Genomic DNA, 22705 nt, shown 5'->3' on the forward strand with positions numbered 1-22705 from the left:
TGGGATGAGGTTACTTGGCAATTTGCACTCTATGCCGGTAGGGGGCAACAACATGGCTATGGTGGTGGTCCTCTCTACTACATAATATATAGCACCTTCACACTCGGTCGGTGTGTGTGAAAGGCGGGAGGCGCGACAGTTCTTACAATAGCGAACATGGCGGCGAGATAAAGATAATCCATGAACCGAGAACCTGTATCTCAATTCAAGCTTCATCAAATCTTCTGCGCTTCAGGCCCACTGTAACCTACCACCACAAAACACCCTCTGCTTCAAGGCAGCGGTTGGAGTGTTGTCATCAACTTGTCGCTGCGACAGGTCTGATTTTGCAGGAAATCTACTGGAAAGCACAGCCGAGGATCTCTCAACGGCACAGAACAGAGTGGGGGTGCTAACTTTTAAGGGCAAATGGTGCAAATTAATATTCTGCGTACTGCAGGAAGCAGCAGCGTTTACTGGAAATGTAATACGGTACCAGATAACAGTAATTATTAGTAATTACAGCAAACAAGCAATCACTTAACACTTACATGTTCCTGTTAGACAAAGACTGAACTTTGCTGAATTTGTGCATCACGCCTGACCAAATGAGGGGCTCAATACGATGATGACACCTCGACTGAAAGACAGTTTCGCCCGGTGTCTGCATTTCTATGTCTTAGGAGAACTTATGAGATATAAACTAAGACACCATCCTAGGATTATTCTGCCAATATTTTAGCGTTAACAGACTAAACTACTTGCAGTAGCTTTTAGCCTCCAACTGGTTTCTGCGGTCAGTGAGCGCAACATCAGATCTGTATAAACTGCTGAACAAATTGGAACTGTGGCCAGCGATTTAGGGGTCTGGAACAGGCCCATTTTTGATCCTCATCTTCTCCCTCCCTCCCGTCTTGATCTTGCCTTCTTCTCCTGCTTACTGTCTCCTTCTCTTACCTGCCTAGAGGTCTAACCTTTCCCCTCTGCCTCCCCGAAATGCCTAACCTACAACCTTGCGCCCCTCCTGCCCCTCCCCTTCTCTCTCCACTGATCAGTCCGTAGTGGATTAGCGGCAGATTGTGATAGCGGTCTGACCCCGGCTGGCCCTGAACAAGCCCTGCTGGCTAATTGAAAGACATCGCACTGGTCTGCAGGATTAGAGACTGTTCTGTCTGGCCCATTATTAGACACATGCACACACAAAAATAAACACACACAGACACACAAACAGGATGAGATGGGCAGTTTATTGAGGTTTTTGGATGTGTCAGGCCAGAAGGGAATAGCTTGCAGTTACAACACGCAGAGAAATGAGAAATGTGACTAAGCCCTCAACACAAATGGGATGTTTTTGTGTGGGTGTGAGTGTGCATGCATGTGTCTGCCTCTGTAGAGTTCAAGACTGTGTCTGTGTGCACGCACGGCATCTGCTTATGTAAGTACTTGTGTGATTGTCAGTGTGTACTTGCGAGTGTGCATCTGTACCTGTGTGCGGGACTGAACTGCATTTTTTTTTTTTTTTCTAAAGGGAAAAACAGGGGCTAAGTGGTGTCCCAGGGTCTTTAACATTGAGATGGAAAGTAGCAACAGAAGAGCAGAGGTAATCATGGGTCACTCCCTCTCCAAGCTTCAGGTGCAAGTAACACAACTAACATCTGACCCTGTGTGTCCAGTGAAGAATGAGCCTGTGCATAGGTCCAGTGCCGAAGGTGCATAAATCAGAATAAATCTGTGTGTAGAAGCAAATACGAGACACAAGTTTATCCATGTAAATTGCAGGATGGCAATTTGTGCACCTGTACCACATAATAAAACCACTGAATTATGCACAGAGCACAGACTATATTTGATTTATGTAATGCGCAGTATACAATCTTTCTGTATATTTACATTGAATTACTACATTTAATTTTGCCTGGAGCCAGACAGCTGAAGAACTCGGTTGGTTGAGTCAGAAAACCAAAACCACCGAAAAGAGGGAAGCGAAGAACTGGGAAGAAGCCCAGGGGAGGTGGATGAATTACATGACGACTCTATGTGTGAGCCCGTGCTTGTTCCGCGCATTCATGGGTCACCCACACGTTGCCTCTCCCTGATTGAAAACAGCAGTGCCTCAGCTCGGCCCAGCTCTATCAATGAGCTCGCCCTTCCCTTCTGACTGGAGCAGTGAGAGGGAAGGTCTTGAAATCTTGACTGCATCAACCCGCAGAGGCCCCAAACGTAAAATATTTAGGCAAGGAACACAGAGAAACAAGTACCTCTCTTTAAAATATTTAGATTATATACCACACAACACTCAACCCCCTCAGCCCTTCTGCTCCTATTCCAACTCTGCTGGCTGTGTATCAATAATGGATGCTGTTTCGACAAGATGGATAATTTTCATAGTAGGGGACGGGTTCGGTTGCTAGGAAGTCGAACACACCACAGACCGGTTTTGGTTTTGTTCTAGACTGGAAGTCACAGCGGGTGAACTTTCAGGAGGAACGACATGGGGACAATGGTGACATTTTAAAGCTCATTCCCGGGCTGGTAATTGATTGCTGTTCTACAAGTTTTAACCAACAAAGACTCCCAGTGGTCAATTCACAGCTCAGACTGAAATACTGTAACAGCAAGAAAGAACCTTATCGATATCTCACTTTGAGTTTCAAAAACTGGTCATTAGCTGCCAGCAGGATCAGGCAATATCAATTCAATCAAACAAAAACTAAAATAATAAACTCTAGAAACATTATATTGGGATAACGCAGACCTCTCTTCTTGAACAGCGTCAGCTGACATCCAAAAGATATTTCATATTTCTCTGTGTCTTAATATAATAAGGGTGTTAGATTCATCTTTCCTGACTAGCTAAGCTGGACATTTTTTCAGTTTTCCCTTCATCTGATCTAGACCTTTAGTTGTTGTCAGCTGGTAGTGGGATCTTTGTGGCTCCTCTAAAGTGTAAAAAAAAAAAAAAAAAAATAGTCCTTGATGAACAAAAGACAAATGCCACCTGTAAAATCTCCATGAGAAGAGGTGTTGTTTCCGTGTCTGCTTGTTAAAAAAGCCCTCTGTTCTTGAGGTCTCACCGTATTTCAATTCAGTTCTTTGTCTCTGGTACTGCAACTGTCTTGAAGGACAAAAGAGGGACCGCTGCCGGCTGAGAATGTAACACCAATTTTTGGCTCGCTTCCCAGAAAATAATCTAGCAATGAGACTTGGTAGAAATAACCACTCTTTATTCTGTGCAGCCAGCACCCTCCCCATTCCTCTGTTTTAACCTCTTGAACCCCATTTTTGTTCATTTTCAGTTAATCAAAGGCCTAATCCCCTCTGTTAATTCTACTAATTTGTTCCTGTACCACACAGCCACTTTCCTAAATTTACAGTGATTATGCTCTATGGAAGAATTTTGTATTTTAAGCTAATTATAGGCCTAATGATAATTAGGCGTCATTTATACACCGATCAGCCTCAAGATTAAAACCAGTAACCATTTTTATTAATATATACATACATACATACATACATACATACATATATATGGTATATACCTATCACACAGAACAGAAGATTTCCCAAAATATCCACCTGCTTTACTCACATCCAGTTTGCTTTCCTTCAATTACAGTTTGATTCAAATGAAAACATGCTTTGGATCAGAGTTCAAGCTTTAAATACTTACAATTTTTGCTGCATAAGTACACAACTGGTACTTTCTCTGTACTGGGGGCGTGAATCTAGGGCGCGAGACATTGTTGCACAGCTTGTGCCAAACTGTACATTGTCTTTAACAGCCTAACACCAAAATTCAGCAGCGAATCTTACATGGAAAATCTGAGAGACTCACACTTGACATTTCAGTCTTTTAGCGCTGACTACACACACAGTGAGGGAGCGGAGATGCCATGTCTTGGCCACATGGCTGCTGGTACGCTCTCAGGCTGATGTTGGGACCGAACTGTTGACATTTCAATAATGAGACCTTTTTTCTCCCCACCAGGCCACCCTGCTGCCCTAAGCACACACCTACCATCCTCCCGCTGCTGGTGTCTTGCAGCGCATTTTAAAAGGACGATACACAGCGGATCAAGTAATGTTAAAGAAACGCCAAACATACAGCACTATACAGCTAGTTTATTCCTTGAGGCAAAAATCTGTGGTTACACTTGTACAGTTACACTTTTAAATATATTATCAGCCTTAATTAAATTCTACCATGACAACAGCGAATTGTGGATACTGATGAGGATGTGTTTTATTTCCAGATAATGACCTGGCTCTGATGAAGCAGCCTCATCACTGTTTGAATGTAAAACTCACAGCTAGAAAGCAACTACTTGCCCTGAATACTAGGGTTTAGCTTTTCCTACTTGTTGGAGTTTCATTTTGGTTCTGTAGACAAAAGGAATGCATTCATAGACCACCCTGCCTCGAAATAAGAATAAATACCACTAACATTTCAATTGCTAGCATGTGGGATAGCCCGCTACCGCCCATTCGTAGAAACATCAACTCGCCACTGAGCGGCTGCCTTGCATCGGGGGGGCTAATTAGTCTCTGTGTTACATCACATGTTTTGATAACTGCAGCGGACACAGCACATAATTGCTTACTTAAGTGTTATAATTTACCAATTCTCTCACTATTTTTCTCTCTTGTCTCCTACTGTTTGTGATTCATCCTGCATTACCCAGAGTGCTTTTCAACAACCCACAGACAGAGGGCATGGACTCGCTGCATGTGGCACCTGGGATCGGCTGTAAGTCTAAGGGCGAATTTGAGACGGCGTAATAAGAATAAGACGCTGTCCACCTGAAGATGAGAAGAGGAGGGAGCTGTCCACTTCTCAAAACACAACTTGTCCTGCGGTTACGGTGCAGTAATGTATTTTTCCGCTGCTATAAGTGGAGGAGAAACTGGTTATCTGTGCATCTTCTACAACAAATTTCCTCTGCGTGATTATAAAGAAAAAAGAAGTGCTGGGTATTTAAGTCCCAGGAGGTGACACCTACCGGTGATACTTTTGCTTAATACTGAAAATTTGGTCCGTTACCTGCACAATTATGTCTCAGTTGAAGTTATACCGCTTTATAAGATCATCAATTTTAAAAGTTTAACAGTTTAAACTAGAATAGTCGAGGAAATATTTTGTGAGGCTGCGAGTTCAATGCCCGTCAAGCCGTCTGAAAAAGAAGCCGACACAACAAAATTCATATGATATTTTACCCATAATGCAACTACGGCAACGGCGTGTGAGAGCCGAGGGTCGGCTCCGCGCTACAAGCAGCAACTGAGTCTCATCAATGACCGCCAAAAATCACACGACTGGAGATGGGATGATTATTTTCCATCATTGCCCTATTAATACAAACACCACTGTGAGCGTCTCCTCTGATTGCCCCGGGCCAGCCTCTGCCTGAGACAGTCAACGAGCCCTAATCATAAATACGCACCAGTGGAGATGTTATATACACACAGTTTTCTTGCTTTCTTTCCCGGGCCCCGCACCGCTGGCGGTAATCTGTTGACTGGAAGATAGGTAGATAGACAGATTGAGATTTAGACTGACGTTGCTGTCGGTGGGCACTCGGTGATACAGGAGTGAGATATAAGCCTCCCCCACCTCAAATCATTCTGCGTGGAAGGCTTCACACACCTCCACCCCATGTATATATGTGCGTATATTTGTGTTAGTGTCTTCCCTCCAGGTCTGTGTGTGATAAGCCATAGCCTGGAGGCTCTCTCCTCACCTCTTATCTCCATGACAGATGTTACCCCTGCGTGGCCACGGCCCCAAATGCCACACCAAGGCGGCAACAGTGGCGCTCTTTCCGGGATTTCTGGAAGTTTCTGTCAGATTTCCTCAGCTTTGTTTCTGATAGTGAGAGAGAAATGTTTTTTAAACACAGACAGGGAACCCTTCCCTGTGTTGGTTCTCATTTTTTGGGGGGGATATACTTAGTAGGGAAATCACTTGGCTGTGGAAATGAAACTCATCTGGATGAAATCATTCCCGGTGTCTCTGCCAAGATCTGGATACACCCGAGCTGTCGGAATAACAGTACTGATAGGAGATCAGTTATTATGTAGATCTAAACTCACAATGAAATTAAAAAGGATTTCCACACCATGGAAATTATATTTATTAATAAAATTATTTAACATTCAAGACCTTAATTTAATCTTTTTAACAAAAAAGACGACTTGAAGACACACTGACATCTGATCCCTCAGACCCCATCACAGGCGGTCTGGGCCGCATATGGCGACATTCTCTCAGCAGTGTGTGCGAAACCGAAGGACCGCCTGCTCAACAGACGTCCTCTGCATAAGCAGATCACATCTGATCACACGTGGTCGCACGAGACGCACGCGAAGTCGAATTCTAATGGCAGGTGTGAACTAACTTACTCGGAGCTGTCCACTTGTGATCGGATCACGCAAGACGCATGTGACTTTCAGGTATGAACAGGGCCCCTGCATCGCACTACAACATCCTATTTAACCGCAACTGTGAAAATAAGACACAACTTCAATGCCTTTTCCTAGTGACTTGTTAAGTCTTTTGTCATTTTTAAGCACATCTGATATGGAGCAACACGTTTCTTTAGTAACCACAACATGCTGCATTGCAGTGCAGCTCTGACTACACTGTTTATTTGAGTGGCACTGGAGGAACCCGCGTCCTCTGAAAGCTAAACGGCTCGCGTGTGTGAGAAGGCTGGCGAATTAAACACAGGTAGTAATAATGATCACAAAGCAACAATAAGGAAACAGCAAGGCTTCCAAACATTGCCCAACTGTCTGAATAAACAAACAGTACACCATTAATAGATCCCGTCAGTCTCTCTGCGGACAAAGTAAAGCCAATTGTTTTCTTCCCCAAATATTTACTATTATTCAATTATGGAATACCATCACACTTCATCATCTCAGTGGATTTTACAGTCTTTGTTAATAAACAGAGTTTTTTCATTTAGACATCTGCTGTGCTGTTTTTTGGGCAACATGATGGTATTAATATCCAAATAAGAGTGAAAACCCCATCAAACAGATTCAAGATTAAAGCAGAGTCAAGTTCAACATCCACACCTCTCACATCTTCAAGATGGACGGCATGTTGTTCTTTTTTCCCCTGCACTCTGCTCAATCAGATGCTACAGTTTTGTGGCCTGGGGCCCAAACTACAGGAAAGTAAATCAGCTCCATCAGGACGTGAAGATTAGATGGGATCTGACTGGCAGTATAAACAGGCCCGCCATTTTCTGTCTGTTACTGTAGCAACGCACCATATATACACAAAGCCCCGAAGAGCTGCGGAGACACGGTACTTAGCTACAGGTTTATGTCTGTACTTTACCTGTGTGCGTTTGAGAGAGGCTGAGTAAAGAGGACAGCGAGCAAGAATTACTTACGGGTGATTCAATCTGGAAGGATTGGCAGAGTGGGCACGTTCCTGTAACAAATTACTTGTTACATGAACCAAAAAACCAAATATGTTCAGCTATGTATTTTATTTGTTTTGTATCTTTGAGGTTGAGAATTGTGCATAGTAAAAAAACTGAAAGAAGGAAATCTCTATCAAGTTTGTAACCCAAGCTATGCGCTACATTTTATGTAAGCAATAATACATGACGAGGTGTCCTGATAAAGAAAAATAACAGAGACAAAGGAGACAAGGGAGGCAGAGGAAACGGCAAGGCTTATCTTTGCAGTGCTTTTCATCACTCCATTTCCTCTTCCAATATTTGCGTAAATCAGGACAACAAATCATAATCAATCATTTTTATGTTGTTGTTTTCATGGAGGTTTACCCTGGGTTAAGTCCAGTTCTCTGAGTATTATTACTTGTTAATGCAGTGGCTTAAATAGTGTTATTCCAGTATTTATCTTCTACTTTTCACGTTTGTAGAGCCGAAACGATTAGTCAATTGATTGACAGAACATGAATTGGCAACAATTTCAATCAACTGATCTTTTTGTCTCGTTCTCTTTGTCGTTTGTGGTAGAAAACTGAATATTTTGGATTTTGGACCGGACATTTTAGAGACTAGATGATTAATCCATTAATTAAGAAAATAATCACCAGATCAATTGATAATGAAAGAAAAAAAAACATTAGTTGCAGCCCTACATGTTTTATTAGAATATTTTTGAGGGTAACATTATGAGTTACATTTTGATTCATCTTTAAAATATATGAACCTGTTACAACCAGTCCACTACTCCACGGCCCCGTCTTTTTGTATCTGCACACAGTATGTGTGTTTCATTTAGGCTGCACAGAGGTTAGCTGGGGGTTTATGTCTGAGAGAGTCAGTGCCAGCGTTTTCCCCCATGGCAAGATCAACTGATTATTTTATGCACAGAGTTGCATGGTCCAATTTGTTTGCGTGTGCATGTGTGAAACACTGTGTGTATATTTATGTGCGTGTGTCTGCAAAGTGAGTATGTGCCTTTCCGGTGGACAGCTATCTCGCTTGCTGCAGGCAATCCAGGAAATGTTTCTCCACTGGTCCCCTCAGATGTGACTGTGTGTCTGAGTGTGTAAAAGGGTATCTGAACGGCAACAACCGCCCCCAGCCCAGTGCCAGCTGGACTCCCCATGAAAGCACTGGATGTATGAGGTGGGGGAATGGAGTGATGGGTGGAGGGGTAGAGGACAGACAGGGTCACGGCCAGCTGCCAGCTCGCTCTTTCAAACTGGACCAGAAGTCAGAGTTTTTAGAGGACTTTCCTGCCACTATCTTCCTGCTGTTACCTCTGTTTGTGCCTCTCCAGCCCTCACTCCACCTCCGCCACTCACCTTTATCTCGGTTTTCAGGCCTTCTGCAATCTCTTTCTTTTTTCTGCTGCCCCCACCCCCACCCCCCTCATACGCCCTCCCATCCTCCACTCCAGTCCTGTTTTTTTCTGCCAACATCCTTTCCCCCTCTCTCTGTGCACAGCGAAGTGGGCAGATCCAGCTGGCACCGTGGCAACTAAGCAAGTCATGCATCGCTGGCATCGTGTGCATGTTAATGGATGGGAGTTTGGGGTGGGGTTGTGCGGGCTTTGTGTGTGTGGTGGTTAAGGGGGTTACTGTACACATTACACTCTAGTCAGCAAAACATTTACAAAAATCTCTTGCTGCCTGACAGTAGCATTTCCTCCTGAGAGCTCAGTATACATGAGAGAAGTGGACTGTGTATTTAATAGGTCTCTCAAAATGCCTCCAAGTGCCATCCCAGCTCCTCCTTCAACTCTTCTTCACCCCCCCTCCTCTTCCTACTCCACTCTTCCTCCAGCCTCACCTCTCTTTTCCCCCCATCTCTTTCTTTTTCTCATGCTACCCCACACCTCCTCCTCCAGTTCCTCCTCCTCCTCTAAGTCGTGGACCCGGGGGAGGCTGAGGGGGAGGATCATGACACGTGACGGCTGCTTGACGGCAGCAGAGAAGCCAGACAGCACGGTGCTTTCATCTACCATTTAACAGAACAGAGAGGAGCCGTTAACAGTTCTCAGCAGGGAAATTAGAGGAGTGTGTGGGGCCCATGTACACAAAGTGCCAGTGTATTAACTGTTACATTATTGAGGGCCGGGGCCTTCCACGCCTGACAGTTGAGATCTCATGCTGAGAGACTGGGACTGGCGTCTATCAGTGAATTTAGTGACAAGTGGTTTGGTCATAATGGCTTTTCTTTAGGAAACGCTGATGTCTTCTGAAGAAAAACAGAATCACGCCGATCCACAGACATTGTGTCTTCTGGTTTTACTGAAGGAAGTGTGTTAAGGTGAGATCCCGAGCCCTTTTTGTATCAGTAAACTCTGAGAAAACAGCTTTCTATGGCGATGACTTCCAAGCTAGATGTACTCCAAAATACAAAAGCTTAACCAACTTACGGCCATCAGAAACTGATCTCAAGTTTTCAGCAGAGCACAGTTTAGCTGCACCAAGGCAATCCGAGCCATGATTACATGCGTTCTGACTGAAACTTCACAGCACAAGACAACCGCACTGACCTTTGATGCCGTCTACCCGCTTCGTAGATGGGTCAGCTGGGGCCAGCACGTACCAGCCTCCTTCCTCAACCAAAGCTGTGTCTTGTGCCGAACTAATTGGCTCAATACATGCACGTTACTGCAGGTGACTACAGACGAGGCACCGTTTTAAATTGTCTTGTTGTGTTCAGCTCTCAGTACTGCCTTAGCAGTATGAGTTGTTGAACCACTGGGAGCTGTGAACAAGCTATGTATAATGCAAGGCACCAAGGTTCACCAAGGTTAGTGGTTCTTTGTTAGCGGTGATATTGTTAAACATAAAGAAGATAAGACATTTTCAGTGCTATTTTGTCAGTGGATGACTTTTAAATATTGCAGGGAAGAGTGACCACAGTGAGCTGGTGCCATGCACTTATTGCTGTTTATGTAAAGCCGGGCGACTCCACCATGTTATCAAGGCAAACAACTTTTACCGCGCCATGTTGTCTGTATGGAAAATGCCACATGTGACAAACAAATCAAGTATTTCATATATTTCAGAAGCACAACACAAAACGTCATGTTGGTTCAGCAATTCGGTGGCTTGTGTTTCACTTAGCAGCTCATTTGCTGAACTCACCTGGTTTGTTTCACGTGACTTAGATGTTAATTATCTGTAATAGACTGAAAGAAATTAGACAGAAAGGCGGCACCGTGTTTTCTGGTCAGAAGGTACATGATTAATTCATCATGTGTTCATTGGTTTAACTGCTGGTGCGCTGTAATTAGTAACTAACCTACTGTGTCAGAAAGACCAAATCATTAAACCTTGTATTGTGTGTGATCATTTTCACAAAGGCAAATCAAATGATCCAGTCCTGTTGTGGTTCACTTCCAGTGGCAGGCTGGCCATCTGGAGTGTTGGGACTTTTCCCAGTGGGCTGCTTTAGAATTGGGCCAATGCAAAAGAAAAGGAATCTAGATAGTCATGGGCAGTGGTTCTGATGGCTGGCCTGGGGGAGTGAGTCAAGTTTACAGGGTTTGGAGCTGTTAATAGGGTTTTGATGAGCTCCAGGACAGTTTTTCTTTTCATTGTCTTCAGTGTCCGTGATTGAGTATAACACTGATTTAAATTCAATTTCTAAGTTTGATAATGGTCAACCAAAGCTAGGACTCGGTGAGCTGATAATTTGCAGAATCATATTAATGCTGAATGATACAATTTATATTTAAAGTAGCACAGACACACAAAGTGTGGATTTCCACAATGACAAATTCGGCAGTGTGGCTGAAAAGACTTCCATCTGCAAATACAGGTCACAGCTTTGATTCCCACAATAGTTCAAGTCCCCCTCATCTGTGTAGTTGTATCAAAGTGTCCTTGAGCAATGCTCAAATTCACTTTGGAAAGGGGTGGGTGCTAAACTGCCAAATAAAACAGCAAAAAAGTGCATTTTTGTTTGATCATTCAGCAAAGCGCTCTGTCATCCTGCATCTCCCATGCTTCATTCTGATTTCTGGCAATCACCTTCTTTAAGTAAACGTGTTAAACTGACAGATTAAGTCACTACATTACTTTATATCCATCTAGTTGTTTTACTGTGGTGGAACACAAGCAACCGTGAAACGCCGAGGACAGATTAAACACATTAGAGGAGGCATCACAGAGTCTTGGATTGATCGCAGGTACAAGGGAAGATAAAACATTTGTGTGTGCGTGTGAGTCCTCAGAGTGCTCGAGGTACATGTATGTACTTTGTGAGTAACATATGGACTCTCAGTGATTTTACATGTGTCTGTAATTTAGCTTGTTTAGCTTGTGTGTGTGTGTGTGTGTGTGTGTGTGTGTGTGTGTGTGTGTGTGTGTGTGTGTGTGTGTGTGTGTGTGTGTGTGTGTGTGTGTGTATGATACTTTTGAGTCAGTCACATTGCTACGCTTCCAGCAAGAACAGTAACAGCTTAGCCACTTCTGAACCTCCCACACATCCCTCCCAACACACTGCCTGGCTACGAAACATCTGTGGTCTTAAAGAAGACAATTCAAATCTCCGACTCCGATTTTCCACAGATTTTCTAAATGTAGCTTTCTCTCTGTCCTTTGGCAAAAGAGTCTACGTTTTGCTTTGTTTTGTTATAAAGCTCAATGTGGTGATTATTAAAATTAATTCCTCAAAAAAAAAAAAGGATGCAAGAAGAAGGAAGAAAAGCATTTTGAGCAGTCAAGCAGGCAGTGCGGAGTACAACACTGTGGGAACACGCACACGGTGATAGAAAAAAAAAGACTCCCTAACAGGTTTTGAGGCCTGCCTGCTGATGCGCAGTGAGGCATTTCAGCGTGCGGACATGTTCTTGAGCTTGTGCGTGCGTGCTTGTGAGTGCAGAGGTATGAGTGTGTGTCGGATCAATGTGTGAAAGCGTCAGAGGGCAGAGGAGAAGAAAAACCCCTGACCCAACACCATGGCAACAGCAGCCGAATCACCGGAGTAGCAAGCGTCAAAAGTCAAGACCCAGCAGAAAGATCAAGAGTGCATGCAGACACAATGGTCATACTTTATCAGACAAAAGGGGAGATGTAAAGGTAAAAGAGGAAAGAAAACTTAAAGGAAGAAAGAGCTCTTATGCTTAGGAGGAGTTACTTGTTACGTAAAAAATAATAATAAAGAGTGGATACAAACAAGGGAAAATTATAAAAAAAAAAAAAAGAAAAGCAAACCTGGGCAAACTGGCTCACACCAACTTGAACCTCTTGGAAAAATGTAGAAGCCCTCCAACAATCCCAACAACGTCGCATCCGCCACAGGGCCAAAACACTCTAACAAGGGCCTACTCTCAGACTCACAAACCACATTTCACATTTACTTACATCCGGCGGAGCTACAGCTTCCCAGTCGCAGCATGTCCATATGGACTCCTGTCTCAAGAAGAGTGGTTTCGATCTATGGTTATAAAAATCTTGAGTTGGCCCTTGTCCTACAATTTGGCCCTGCTGCGGGGAAAGGGTGAATCAAAAGCCTCTGCCGTGCCTTGCTAAAAGCCGGCCAGCAAGGAGGAAAACACGGAAAAAAAATCCAATGTGAAGATTGAGAGAGACCTGCTTCCCTGCAGCTCTCAGAACAGCCCTGATCCCAGCGTGAGAGTGTCCGAGGGAGATTTATGTCTCTGTGCATGCATGTGTGCAAGTGTATCTGCATGTGTGAGGAGAGATGTGGACTGTACGTGCATGCAAATGTCCATTGTGTGTGTGTGTGTGTGTGTGTGTGTGTGTGTGTGTGTGTGTGTGTGTGTGTTTGTTTGCAGACATTGATTGTATGCTGTTTGAGAAAATTGTCCCATTTTCTTTGATGGGATGTTGTGCTGCGTTATCTCTACTGGATCCCTATGTTGAGCGTATCTGTACGCACTTCCACACGTGTACAGCAAGTATGTGAGTGTGTGTCGTCTGAGTGTCGATGGACTCACCGATGACGATGGTGGTGATCTGGTGCCTGCTGGCCCCGTGCTTGTTCTTGACCTCGCAGGTGAAGGTGGTGTTGACTGCGTCGTCTACCTTCCTCACCATCAGCTTGTTGCCGTCCACCACCACCGTGTCTGGCAAGGAACCGGACGCCCTGGAGAGAAGGGGAAGGAGGGAAAGGAAGGAAGGGAAGGAAGGAAAGAGGGATGGAGTTAAGGAATAAAGAGGGTGAGGTGAGGGGGATGAAGAGGAGATTTGGTGAGATGAAAAAGGAAAAGAGAAAGGAGGGATGAGAGGAAGGGACAGAAGGGAGGGAGAGAAAAAAGGAGAGGAGAGATGAGGAGACAACAGAAGAGAGGACAGAACGCAGTGAGGAGACCATATGTTTTGCATAAAATAGGATGAAGCAAAAGAAAATCAAAAAGGCAAATTGATGAGCGTGAGGGAGAGGAAAACAAGAGAAGAAGAAATAGAGAAAGATGGGAGAAGAGAGATTGAGTTGGTTGAAAAACAAGAGGAAAAAGAGAATGTTTGTGACTGATATTCAAAGACAGCAATAATGTGAGAGAAATCACAGACATGTGAACAGCCGCTCTGTCTCCCTGCTCAATACTCACCAAGAAATCCACACACATGCAACATAACACAGCATCTGTCCATCCAAGATGAGATGTTATGAGCGTTCGTGTTTATCAAAGATTATGAAGAAATTATCATTAAAGAGGAAAAGTTGCACCCTTCTGTTATGATTATAGCAATAATGAGGAACTGAGTCACTCTCTCGGACGGAGGTGGAGGGAGACGGAGCGACCGCACAGAGGGATAGAGTGAGATCCTTACGCGGTCCAGGTGACGGCGGTGGGCTCAGGGTTGGCGTTGGCCAGGCAGAGGAGTACAGCGTCTGAACGGCCAACGTACCAGTTGTTGTCGTAGCCCTCTATGGACACAGAGGGCGGGTCTGAAGAAAGAGAGAGGGACAGACAGACGGAAAGTGGAGTTGATACATGACTTTAGGTGATATTATTTTATATTATGTCAAGAACACGGTGCCTGGACAGGTCATTGTTCACTCTTGTCAATCCAGGCAGAATGGTGGCCTTGCTAGCTTCAGGGTTGTTGGAGAAGCTGGTTCCAGAAGTATTTCCCCCATGTAAATTCCAATTTTCAAGTTTTTTTTTTTTTCAATTATATCCTTAATGTTCCTCAACATAGAAACATTAAAGTTTCCCAGATATTGTAACAATACTGCAGAGTTTAAGTTATGGCCATCAGTTTAAACGGTTTTTCTGTGAAATCATGTTTTTTTGCACGAGTTTGCGTGGCAGATGGCTCTGCCATTGCTATTGAGATGAAGCCAGTCAGTGGCACAAATCAGAGCTGTAGCAAATTCAAAATACATTGTTGTTGTAGTCCAAAGATGGATTCATCTAAGTTGCAGATTGTGTTATCAGTTTTCTCAACAGTCCAATCTTTAGCTTCCACCTGTGATTTGCAGCCCAAGCAACAGAAAGCTTGGTGATTGCATATTTCCTGCTGAAAGGCACCTTGGGAGTCACACCTGACTTCTTTCCTTACATTTCTTTTTTTTTTTTTTGTAATTCATCTCGCACATTCTATCACACAGTTGCTCATTACTTGTGCTGCTGAAAAAGAACAATTTCCTTTCCATCTTAATCTTGGAAGTGCTCAAATTTCTCAGTCACGTTATCTACGTAGAAAGTGAGCAGGAATTTTACTTCCTAAACCCTGGAAACTCAAATGAGCTCATCCTATTTTGCAACCCTACGGTGACGACCAGCAAGAAAGCCCACTGGCCAAGACACCAGCTAGCGACTGGTGCATGATTCCCTCTCTTTTCACGGAGTCATGTGGTTCATAATGTCTGTAAACTGTGGCAGACTGGTGCATTCAAAACTCGATAGAGAGCAGGTCACAATCATACGTCTTTTCATAACACGAAGGGGCTGTGTGCACAGTGCACCCTTGAGCATTTAGAGAACTGATAGTAAACGGGATGGCATCAGACTGCCTTCGCAAATCTCTGCCAATTTTGAAATGTTCACATATCCGTGTCAAAATGTCCCATCACAGATAAAAACCTCAATGCGAGACAAAAAGTGTCTGATATGCCCCGTATGTATGGTGATGTGTGTATCTAGACCAGGAGGATGAGAAAATCTGCTACTGCCACTCTTGTAAGAGCCTTATGTTAAAGTGAAGTCAAACCAAAGTGGCGTGTGTAGGAAGTTAAAACAGGCGGAAAAACCTCAGTGGCCCTCTTTCCCTTCACGTCTTTCATGTTAAAAATCTAAAGGAAGAGAGGGAGACTGAAAAGAAAAAAGAGAGGGAGAAACAGAGAGAGGTGTGTTAGGAGTGACAGGGTGTCCAAGGCGGTGAGAGACAAGCAGCAGGACGGGAGGGTGAGCCTGTGGTGTGATGTGTGTGTGTGTGTGTGTGTTCTCCCAGAGAGCACTGACCTATAAAAGCTGATCTGAGTTTCACAGCAGTCAGGAGACATGATCCCTCACACCATCACTAAACTACCACGTACACAGCGACGAGCTGCACTGAGCACGCCTGTGCGCTCTGCTGCTTCTATCTTTGTGAGGACCAATTTTGGGAGCGGAGGCTTTTTTTTTTTTTTGCCAGCCCCTCACTTCGGGTTGGTAAGGGGATAAAGTTAGAGTTAGGGTTTAAGTTTGGGTAAGAGACTAGGGACACAGTGTCCTCACAAGTATAGAAGCACAAACATGTTGTACAAACATATGTCTTACAGACCAGAGCATACACACAGGTGAGATCTCTCAGCCTTGTTTGTGTTCACATTCGAGTGGTTATATCTGAGTACATACTGTACATACATGTGCGTACTGTCTACACCCACACACACACACAAATACTACACAAACCTAGTGTAGATGCTGAATCTACTTGCATTTATACAGAGACACCGTGTGTGTTTGTTTCTTAAAAGCCAGGAAAGATCATTTGACAGCTTGATCGGCAGGCATGGGCCTGTGTGTGTGTGTGTGTGTGTGTGTGTGTGTGTGTGTGTGTGTGTGTGTGCGCGTGGAGCCTGGGGTCCTGTGTAGGTGTAAGAATTTCTCATATGTATTCCTCATTATGTCTTGTATCAGCTTGACAGGGAGGCTGAATGTGTGTGTGTGCTGACTAGGTTTGCGTGTGCGCGTGCAGTCTAAAAATTGCAGATTACAAAAAGGGAGGCTGAACAAAGACAATCTGTTCCGTCTTTGCAGTAAACAGCAGCGGGGGTCACACAGTTGAGACGAAGCTGTCGGCATGCATAAATCTCTGTAAAGCCACGCTGAACCTGTGTAATGTTTTAATCCCATGTAAATTAGAATGTAATTTAATGGATTAAATGAAAGCAATGTGTGTGCACGCGCTTGTGTGTAAACGTGCCTTCTCGATTCTCTACACTCCTCAGGGCAAAAAAACTCCTGAAAGATCAATTCTCTCAAAATTCTCTCAAATGCCAACATTTTGTGCTACTTATGTCTTAATTACAGCTCTGAAAGTTTGAGTTCAGGTTTTAGATTGAGTTTTACCACAGTCATCCGTTTTGTCTGCCCCTCTACTGTATGTACTGACAATAATGAACCCCGGATGTGTGCATTTGTCACAGCATGCTTGGAAATGAGCAACTAAGGAGAAGCGGTGGTGAACAGAGAGACTTTGAAGGACGCTACAATTAATGCAGTGCACACCACCCTGCTGTTGTACAGGATCACAATCGCAAGATTGAAATGTAGATGGCACATCATAGTGGTAGGGTCACTGCCAGGTCCTTTGTTTAATGAAATGACTATTTGTTGTAGGCTACTGTTATTGGTCACGGACTGGCTAACTAGGGAGCATGTGCTAAACACAAAGCTCAGTGAATAAGGGTTTTTTTTTTAGTTTTTTTAAAAAAAAAGACTTTATCCGAGGCAGAACTGGTGTTAACGGAGGTTTTAAGCTCTTGTTCCCTTGCGAGTTCGCCCAAGAGAGTTCCAGCAGCTGATTGCATAACAACCTAAGTAAGTAAGCTAAGTACACAAACACTGGGACCAAAAAAACTGCTTAGATAGACTTCAGTGAAAATCCGCGCCCCGAAGCACAACCTCAATGCAACTAAAGTGAGCACACCGGTGACCACTGCAACAAAAGTCAGTGTACCTGTGATCACTGCAACAAAGGTATATGACGCCTGTGATTTCCATTTCTCACTAATGAAGGGTCTCCTGCTTTTTGTTGCCGTCGGTTCTGATATATACAGTATAGTTTAATTAGTCAAACATTTCTGTTCAAATTAATTGGCTTCATTCCTCTTGAGCTAAAAAACTAATAAAATGGTACTAAATGGACAGGATTTCTAATTACTTAACATTACAGTAATATTGACCAGGGGTGTTCTCAGTTTCGTTGTACACTGTGGATCATTAGAGAAGTGACTTGGGGTGTGTGGAGAAGGTGCTGCACACTGACATATTAAAGCATCACCTTCTTCAAGTGTGTGTGTGTGTGTGTGTGTGTGTGTGTGTGTGTGTGTGTGTGTGTGTGTGTGTGTGTGTGTGTGTGTGTGTGTCTTCCTTACACTCCACAGAGAGCTTAACAGGGTAGACCCACGGCTGCTCCTGTGTCCTCTGCTCGACCATGCAGGTCACCTCCCTGCCGTTATCCGTCGGCGTGGGGACCAGGCGATACTCGCTGCGCACCGTCACCGTCCCGTCCGGGCCATTTGTGGTGCTGGTTGAGTGGTTGCCTCCGACCGACGCCAGCCACTTGATGGTGGCCGCCGGTTTGCCCTCCGCCGCCTCACACTCGGCTACCACCACCGACTTGGTGCCGGCCTGGACTGTCATCACCTTGGCTGAGTTCTTAGGCTTGGCTGGGGGGGGGGATAAGCAAGACAACAGAAAGGAGAAAGAGGGAGATTTTTAAAAAAAGGGGTGGAAAGATACAGAGGGAAGATGTGAGAGAGAAGAGATTATAGGAATCCAGACAGGAGACGAGGGATGAGGAGAGCAGAGAAAAAAGAAAAATGGTAGCAGAGTGAGAAAGATGAAAAAAATAAAGGGTGGTGAAAGGAAAGAGACATCAAACATGAGGCAGAGGAGGAGGAGAGTGAGGAGGGCAGGTAGAAAGCAGAGGAGGAGGTTCAATCAGTCTGTTGTGAATATACACCATGGTACCCTACTGTGGCTGTAATGAAACTCAGAAGAGGGGGAGGCCCTCTGGTGTGACCCTAGGCCAATCAACATCAGAGAGGCAGAACGAGAAAGTACAGACAGATCCCTAAAAAGTCTTACAGTACCTAAATGTAAGATGTTACAAAGGATTACAGAGTTTAAATCAAGTCAGCAGTTTCCCATCACGTAACGACTGTATGCCTGTATGCACTTGTACTAATCCACAACAACGTGCCTACATACATACACACATACACACAACCATTGTATATTCAAAACTATTAACTTTTCAGGAAAACCAGGAAGAAAAACAGCTTTGTCTTTGAACCGGTGATAATGCAGTTTTTGATATCAACCAGTGGGTTTTGAGTGACCTTCATCACAGAATTCTTTGCAGGTAATCCCTCAACTGAAGCGAAACATCAAAGAGACCGATAGTTGCAAGACTTTAACACTACAACAGTGATATGCAAAGCATCGCTTTCCGTCTCCCATCACATTAGCTTTATGAAATGAAACTGGAGGAGTTCTATAAAGTGGCAATGTTCCATGAAAACGTCCTTCCTTACTCAAAGGAAAAACCAAACCTCTGACACTAGCAATCAATCCGTAAATGTCAGTGGATTCCATTATTTTGTCATGTCAAGTGTTGCAGTTTACTTTTTTTGTCAGACCCACTCTTTTTAAACATTTATCATCTTGTACTGCAGGACATGATTCTGTAAATTTCCTCTAAATGCCTTTCAATCTGATGTATGCAGCTGCATGTTTACAGAGAAGGTAATAGACATACTGGAACCGTAACATTTTAGTTTTCAAGAATAAAGGCACGCAAGTTTTGAAAACACTAAAGGTCTAATTTTTAGGCTACCTGTTACGTCAGCATTTAAAATGGTGTAATTTCCCAGCGAAATCAATTCATCAATCGAGGATTTGCTCTTTCACGTCCAGTGGAACTCTGCTGAACTCTGACCTCCAGATTCGCGCTGCCGACCAATACCAAGTCATCTTGAGAGAGGCGGCCTTCAAGGAAACAGAGAGCTACAGAGTCGAAATTGGGTTTGACTCCCTCTCTCTAGCTAGCGCTACGAATGTCTTCGAAGAAAGAGTTTCTGAAAAGGTGCGCTGTTATCTTTATACTTAGATGATACCGCGCCGCCATCTCGATGATGGACAGCTTTCCACTCTGGAACAACTGTAAACACTTTTCCGATGTCGTCAGACAACATGTTATTCAAATCGCTTCTTTTCTAGTAAACTCACATATTTTACAAAGGTGTGTGGAGGGATTTTGCTGTGCCACTTACCGGTGTGAGCAAGCCTTAAGCCTACAACATGTAATGCCAGTCACTACTGATTCTGCAGAAGTCAGAGGGTGACGGATCACATTATCCGATCAGCACAGCTTAGCTTGCCAATGTCCTCGTCCATTTTTATTTATTAGATTAGTTTTCTCTTAGGTCAGTAGGACAGCAATACATCGGGATGGCAGTGAAATTTGAGAGCACCTCCTGCTGGACCACAAGTCAAAGTTTGAATTTGAACAGGTCATTACAGTTCAAATACTCAATTTTTTCCCACATTGGAACAAATTTTCAAATTTCAAATGAGTGACTGCCCTAATGCTGCTGTGTAGTTTTGCAATTGTTTCATCATTTAAAGTTAGGTTTCTCTTTTTGTTTTTTAATTATTACATAACAGGGCTCAGAAGGACAAATCCACTGTATTTGATTAACAATTTACTTCCTCCTTTAATTTCCTATTATTATTTCTTTTTTACTATGTCAATTTATAGTCCTACTCATTAGCTATGTTTATTTGTGGATGGTGCATGAAAGTGTCAGCTTTGTTATTTTAACTGGCTTCAAAGCTGAGCTTAAATCCAAATCCAGGCAGCACTAAAAAGGTCTTAGAAGTAATACAATATCGTCTTTCTGAAACCAAAAGATATCCTAGCACGGGGAAGGAAACAGAAAGCATGAACAGACATGGAGAGACGAAACAGGACAAGAGAGGAGAGAGAGTTCAGACATGAGGGAGATAAGCACGAGACAGTAGAGGGGACACAAACAGAGCGGACGACAGAGGAGTTAAAATAGACATAAAGAGAGGGAGAGACTGGCCGTGCAGAAAGGAGGAGAGAGTAAAGCAGGGGGGTGAAAAGGGGTTAGGATTGATCTGGGGACTTAAACAAAGTCTGGAGTATCCATCCCTGATGCATTTCGTGACACTGCTTCCAATTGAGGCCGGCGCTACTCCTCACATCAGTCTGAGTACAGAGTAATTAGAAAGTAAGCGGGAAGCCATGCTAGCAGAGCTGAATAAACACTGTACCCCTCACGCACGCAAACCCCCCCCCCACGCTCGGTAGTATCAACAAGCTGAATGCCACCGCCTGACAAGGAGACAGGAAAAATGCATTACAGTAATGTTTCCAAACACCATTAACTGCATGAGGTGTGTTTGGTTTATGAAACCAAGCACTTAGAAAGCTTAAGAGATGAACACATTTCCATCGAAGTCATGTTCACCACATTTTTCGATTTTAAGCATTCAAGTTGCATTTTGATGAGTGCTTGGCCAAGGATTGTGGTTTTATAGACAGAGATATTGTAGTTATAAAAGTTTCCTCCCACTCCCACTCACATTTGCAGACTACAGTATGGAGATATGATTGGCTCTCGACACAACAATTTGACTTAGTTTTCTAAATTTCCGTTACGCGCCAGTTGCTTGCCATCCTTCGGAGAGACATTTGCTGTGAAACTATCCCTGTGGCTCCTGGGGATTCTCAGGACTCCTCAGCAGAGCAGCAGTTGTGACTTGTAAGTCTGTCACGTGTCACAGTGTCAGCGCTGGTAACGTGACTGCGTTACGTGACACACCAAAAAAATCACTGAGATTAAATTTCCTTGTCTGAGAATAATTAATAATTATTAATGTTGATGCATAATGAATAACATTGGATTAATATTTTTTAGTTCATGGCTAATTTGTGATTATTGTGGTAATGCATATATTATTAAAAAAGTATTTTTTTTTTGTTAAACGCAGCATTCAAATACTGATTTGGACGTTGGTTACCGTGGCAACATTTGAAGTTTTGGAGCATTCAGGTCAGCCCTATCTAAGACAGTCTTTCTTTTAACCTTGGCAGCAATTACAGAACAAGGCCTGTGACTGGAGGGTGTCCAGTTTGAATCCTAAACAAGTTTGGAATATCTGCCAAGTGTGAAGATTTGTAACTGAGTGTGAAACCGGCTGTTGCTGAATTAAGGTGGCATTCACACAGGACAGCTGAAATCTGTCATAGCCACAGAGTTTGTGTTGAAAACCAGACAGACACCCAGATAGCACATCAGTGAAGTCCAGTGCTGACCAAAATCATCCATTACATTTGGCCCACATTCTGCCATGCAAGAGCAGCGATGAAGCCATCATTTTTGCCTGGAAGGACACCAACTTAACCTTGGTATGGACCAGAACCGAGCCAGATTGGCGTGAGTCTGATGTCTTTCGAATGCCCAGCTCTAAAGCAGATTACAAGTGGTTTGTTACACTTGGCCCAGAATCCAAACGCTGCACATATCTAACATGTGGCTGGTTAGAGATGAGCCATTTTTGAACAAAACAAAAAAAAACACTCACCATTGCCATACCTCACCCATTTACTGCCTTAAATCAATAAAATCTGACCCAGAATCATCTCCCATCTCAAGTGACCTGATAGCCGAAGGGTTAGGGTGCATACCACTTGGGCGCAAATGCCCTGAGCAAAGTCTCCACGGTTTTGCTCCTGGCCAGGACCATTTGCTGCATTTCATTCCCCTACTCTATTTCCCTGTCTCTGCTTCCTGTCTATCTCCACTTTCCACAACCTGATTAAGTTTATTAACAAATCACTATGATCATATTCTATGGATAGCAATGTCAGCAGGCCAGTCCGCCATTAAAATAGCTCTGCAATGATTAGATGCACTGCCATAAAATTTAGTACAAACAGACATTGTCCAGAGGACGCATCCTAATGACTTTGGTGATCTCCTGACTTTTCCTCTAGTGGCACCATGATGTTCCCATTTTTGATTTTTAGTTAAATGTATCAACGGCTATTTGGATGTTAGCACTTAGC

At 43.7% G+C, this 22705-nt stretch overlaps 1 protein-coding gene across 2 annotated transcripts in view; it reads right to left on the bottom strand.

Moving 5' to 3' along the window:
* pvrl2l (PVR cell adhesion molecule related 2 like) overlaps positions 1–22705 on the bottom strand; it is a 304682-nt gene that overhangs the window by 134653 nt on the left and 147324 nt on the right. For both annotated transcript variants that reach the window (XM_040121387.1, XM_040121388.1), the window contains 3 exons: positions 17979–18272; positions 14222–14339; positions 13387–13535 (listed from right to left, as the gene is read on the bottom strand). In XM_040121387.1, the coding sequence (XP_039977321.1) occupies positions 13387–13535; positions 14222–14339; positions 17979–18272 (561 nt within the window). The remainder of the gene's footprint in view (positions 1–13386; positions 13536–14221; positions 14340–17978; positions 18273–22705) is intronic.

Source organism: Xiphias gladius, chromosome 24, assembly GCF_016859285.1.
Source record: "Xiphias gladius isolate SHS-SW01 ecotype Sanya breed wild chromosome 24, ASM1685928v1, whole genome shotgun sequence".
Taxonomy (NCBI): Eukaryota; Metazoa; Chordata; class Actinopteri; order Istiophoriformes; family Xiphiidae; genus Xiphias; species Xiphias gladius.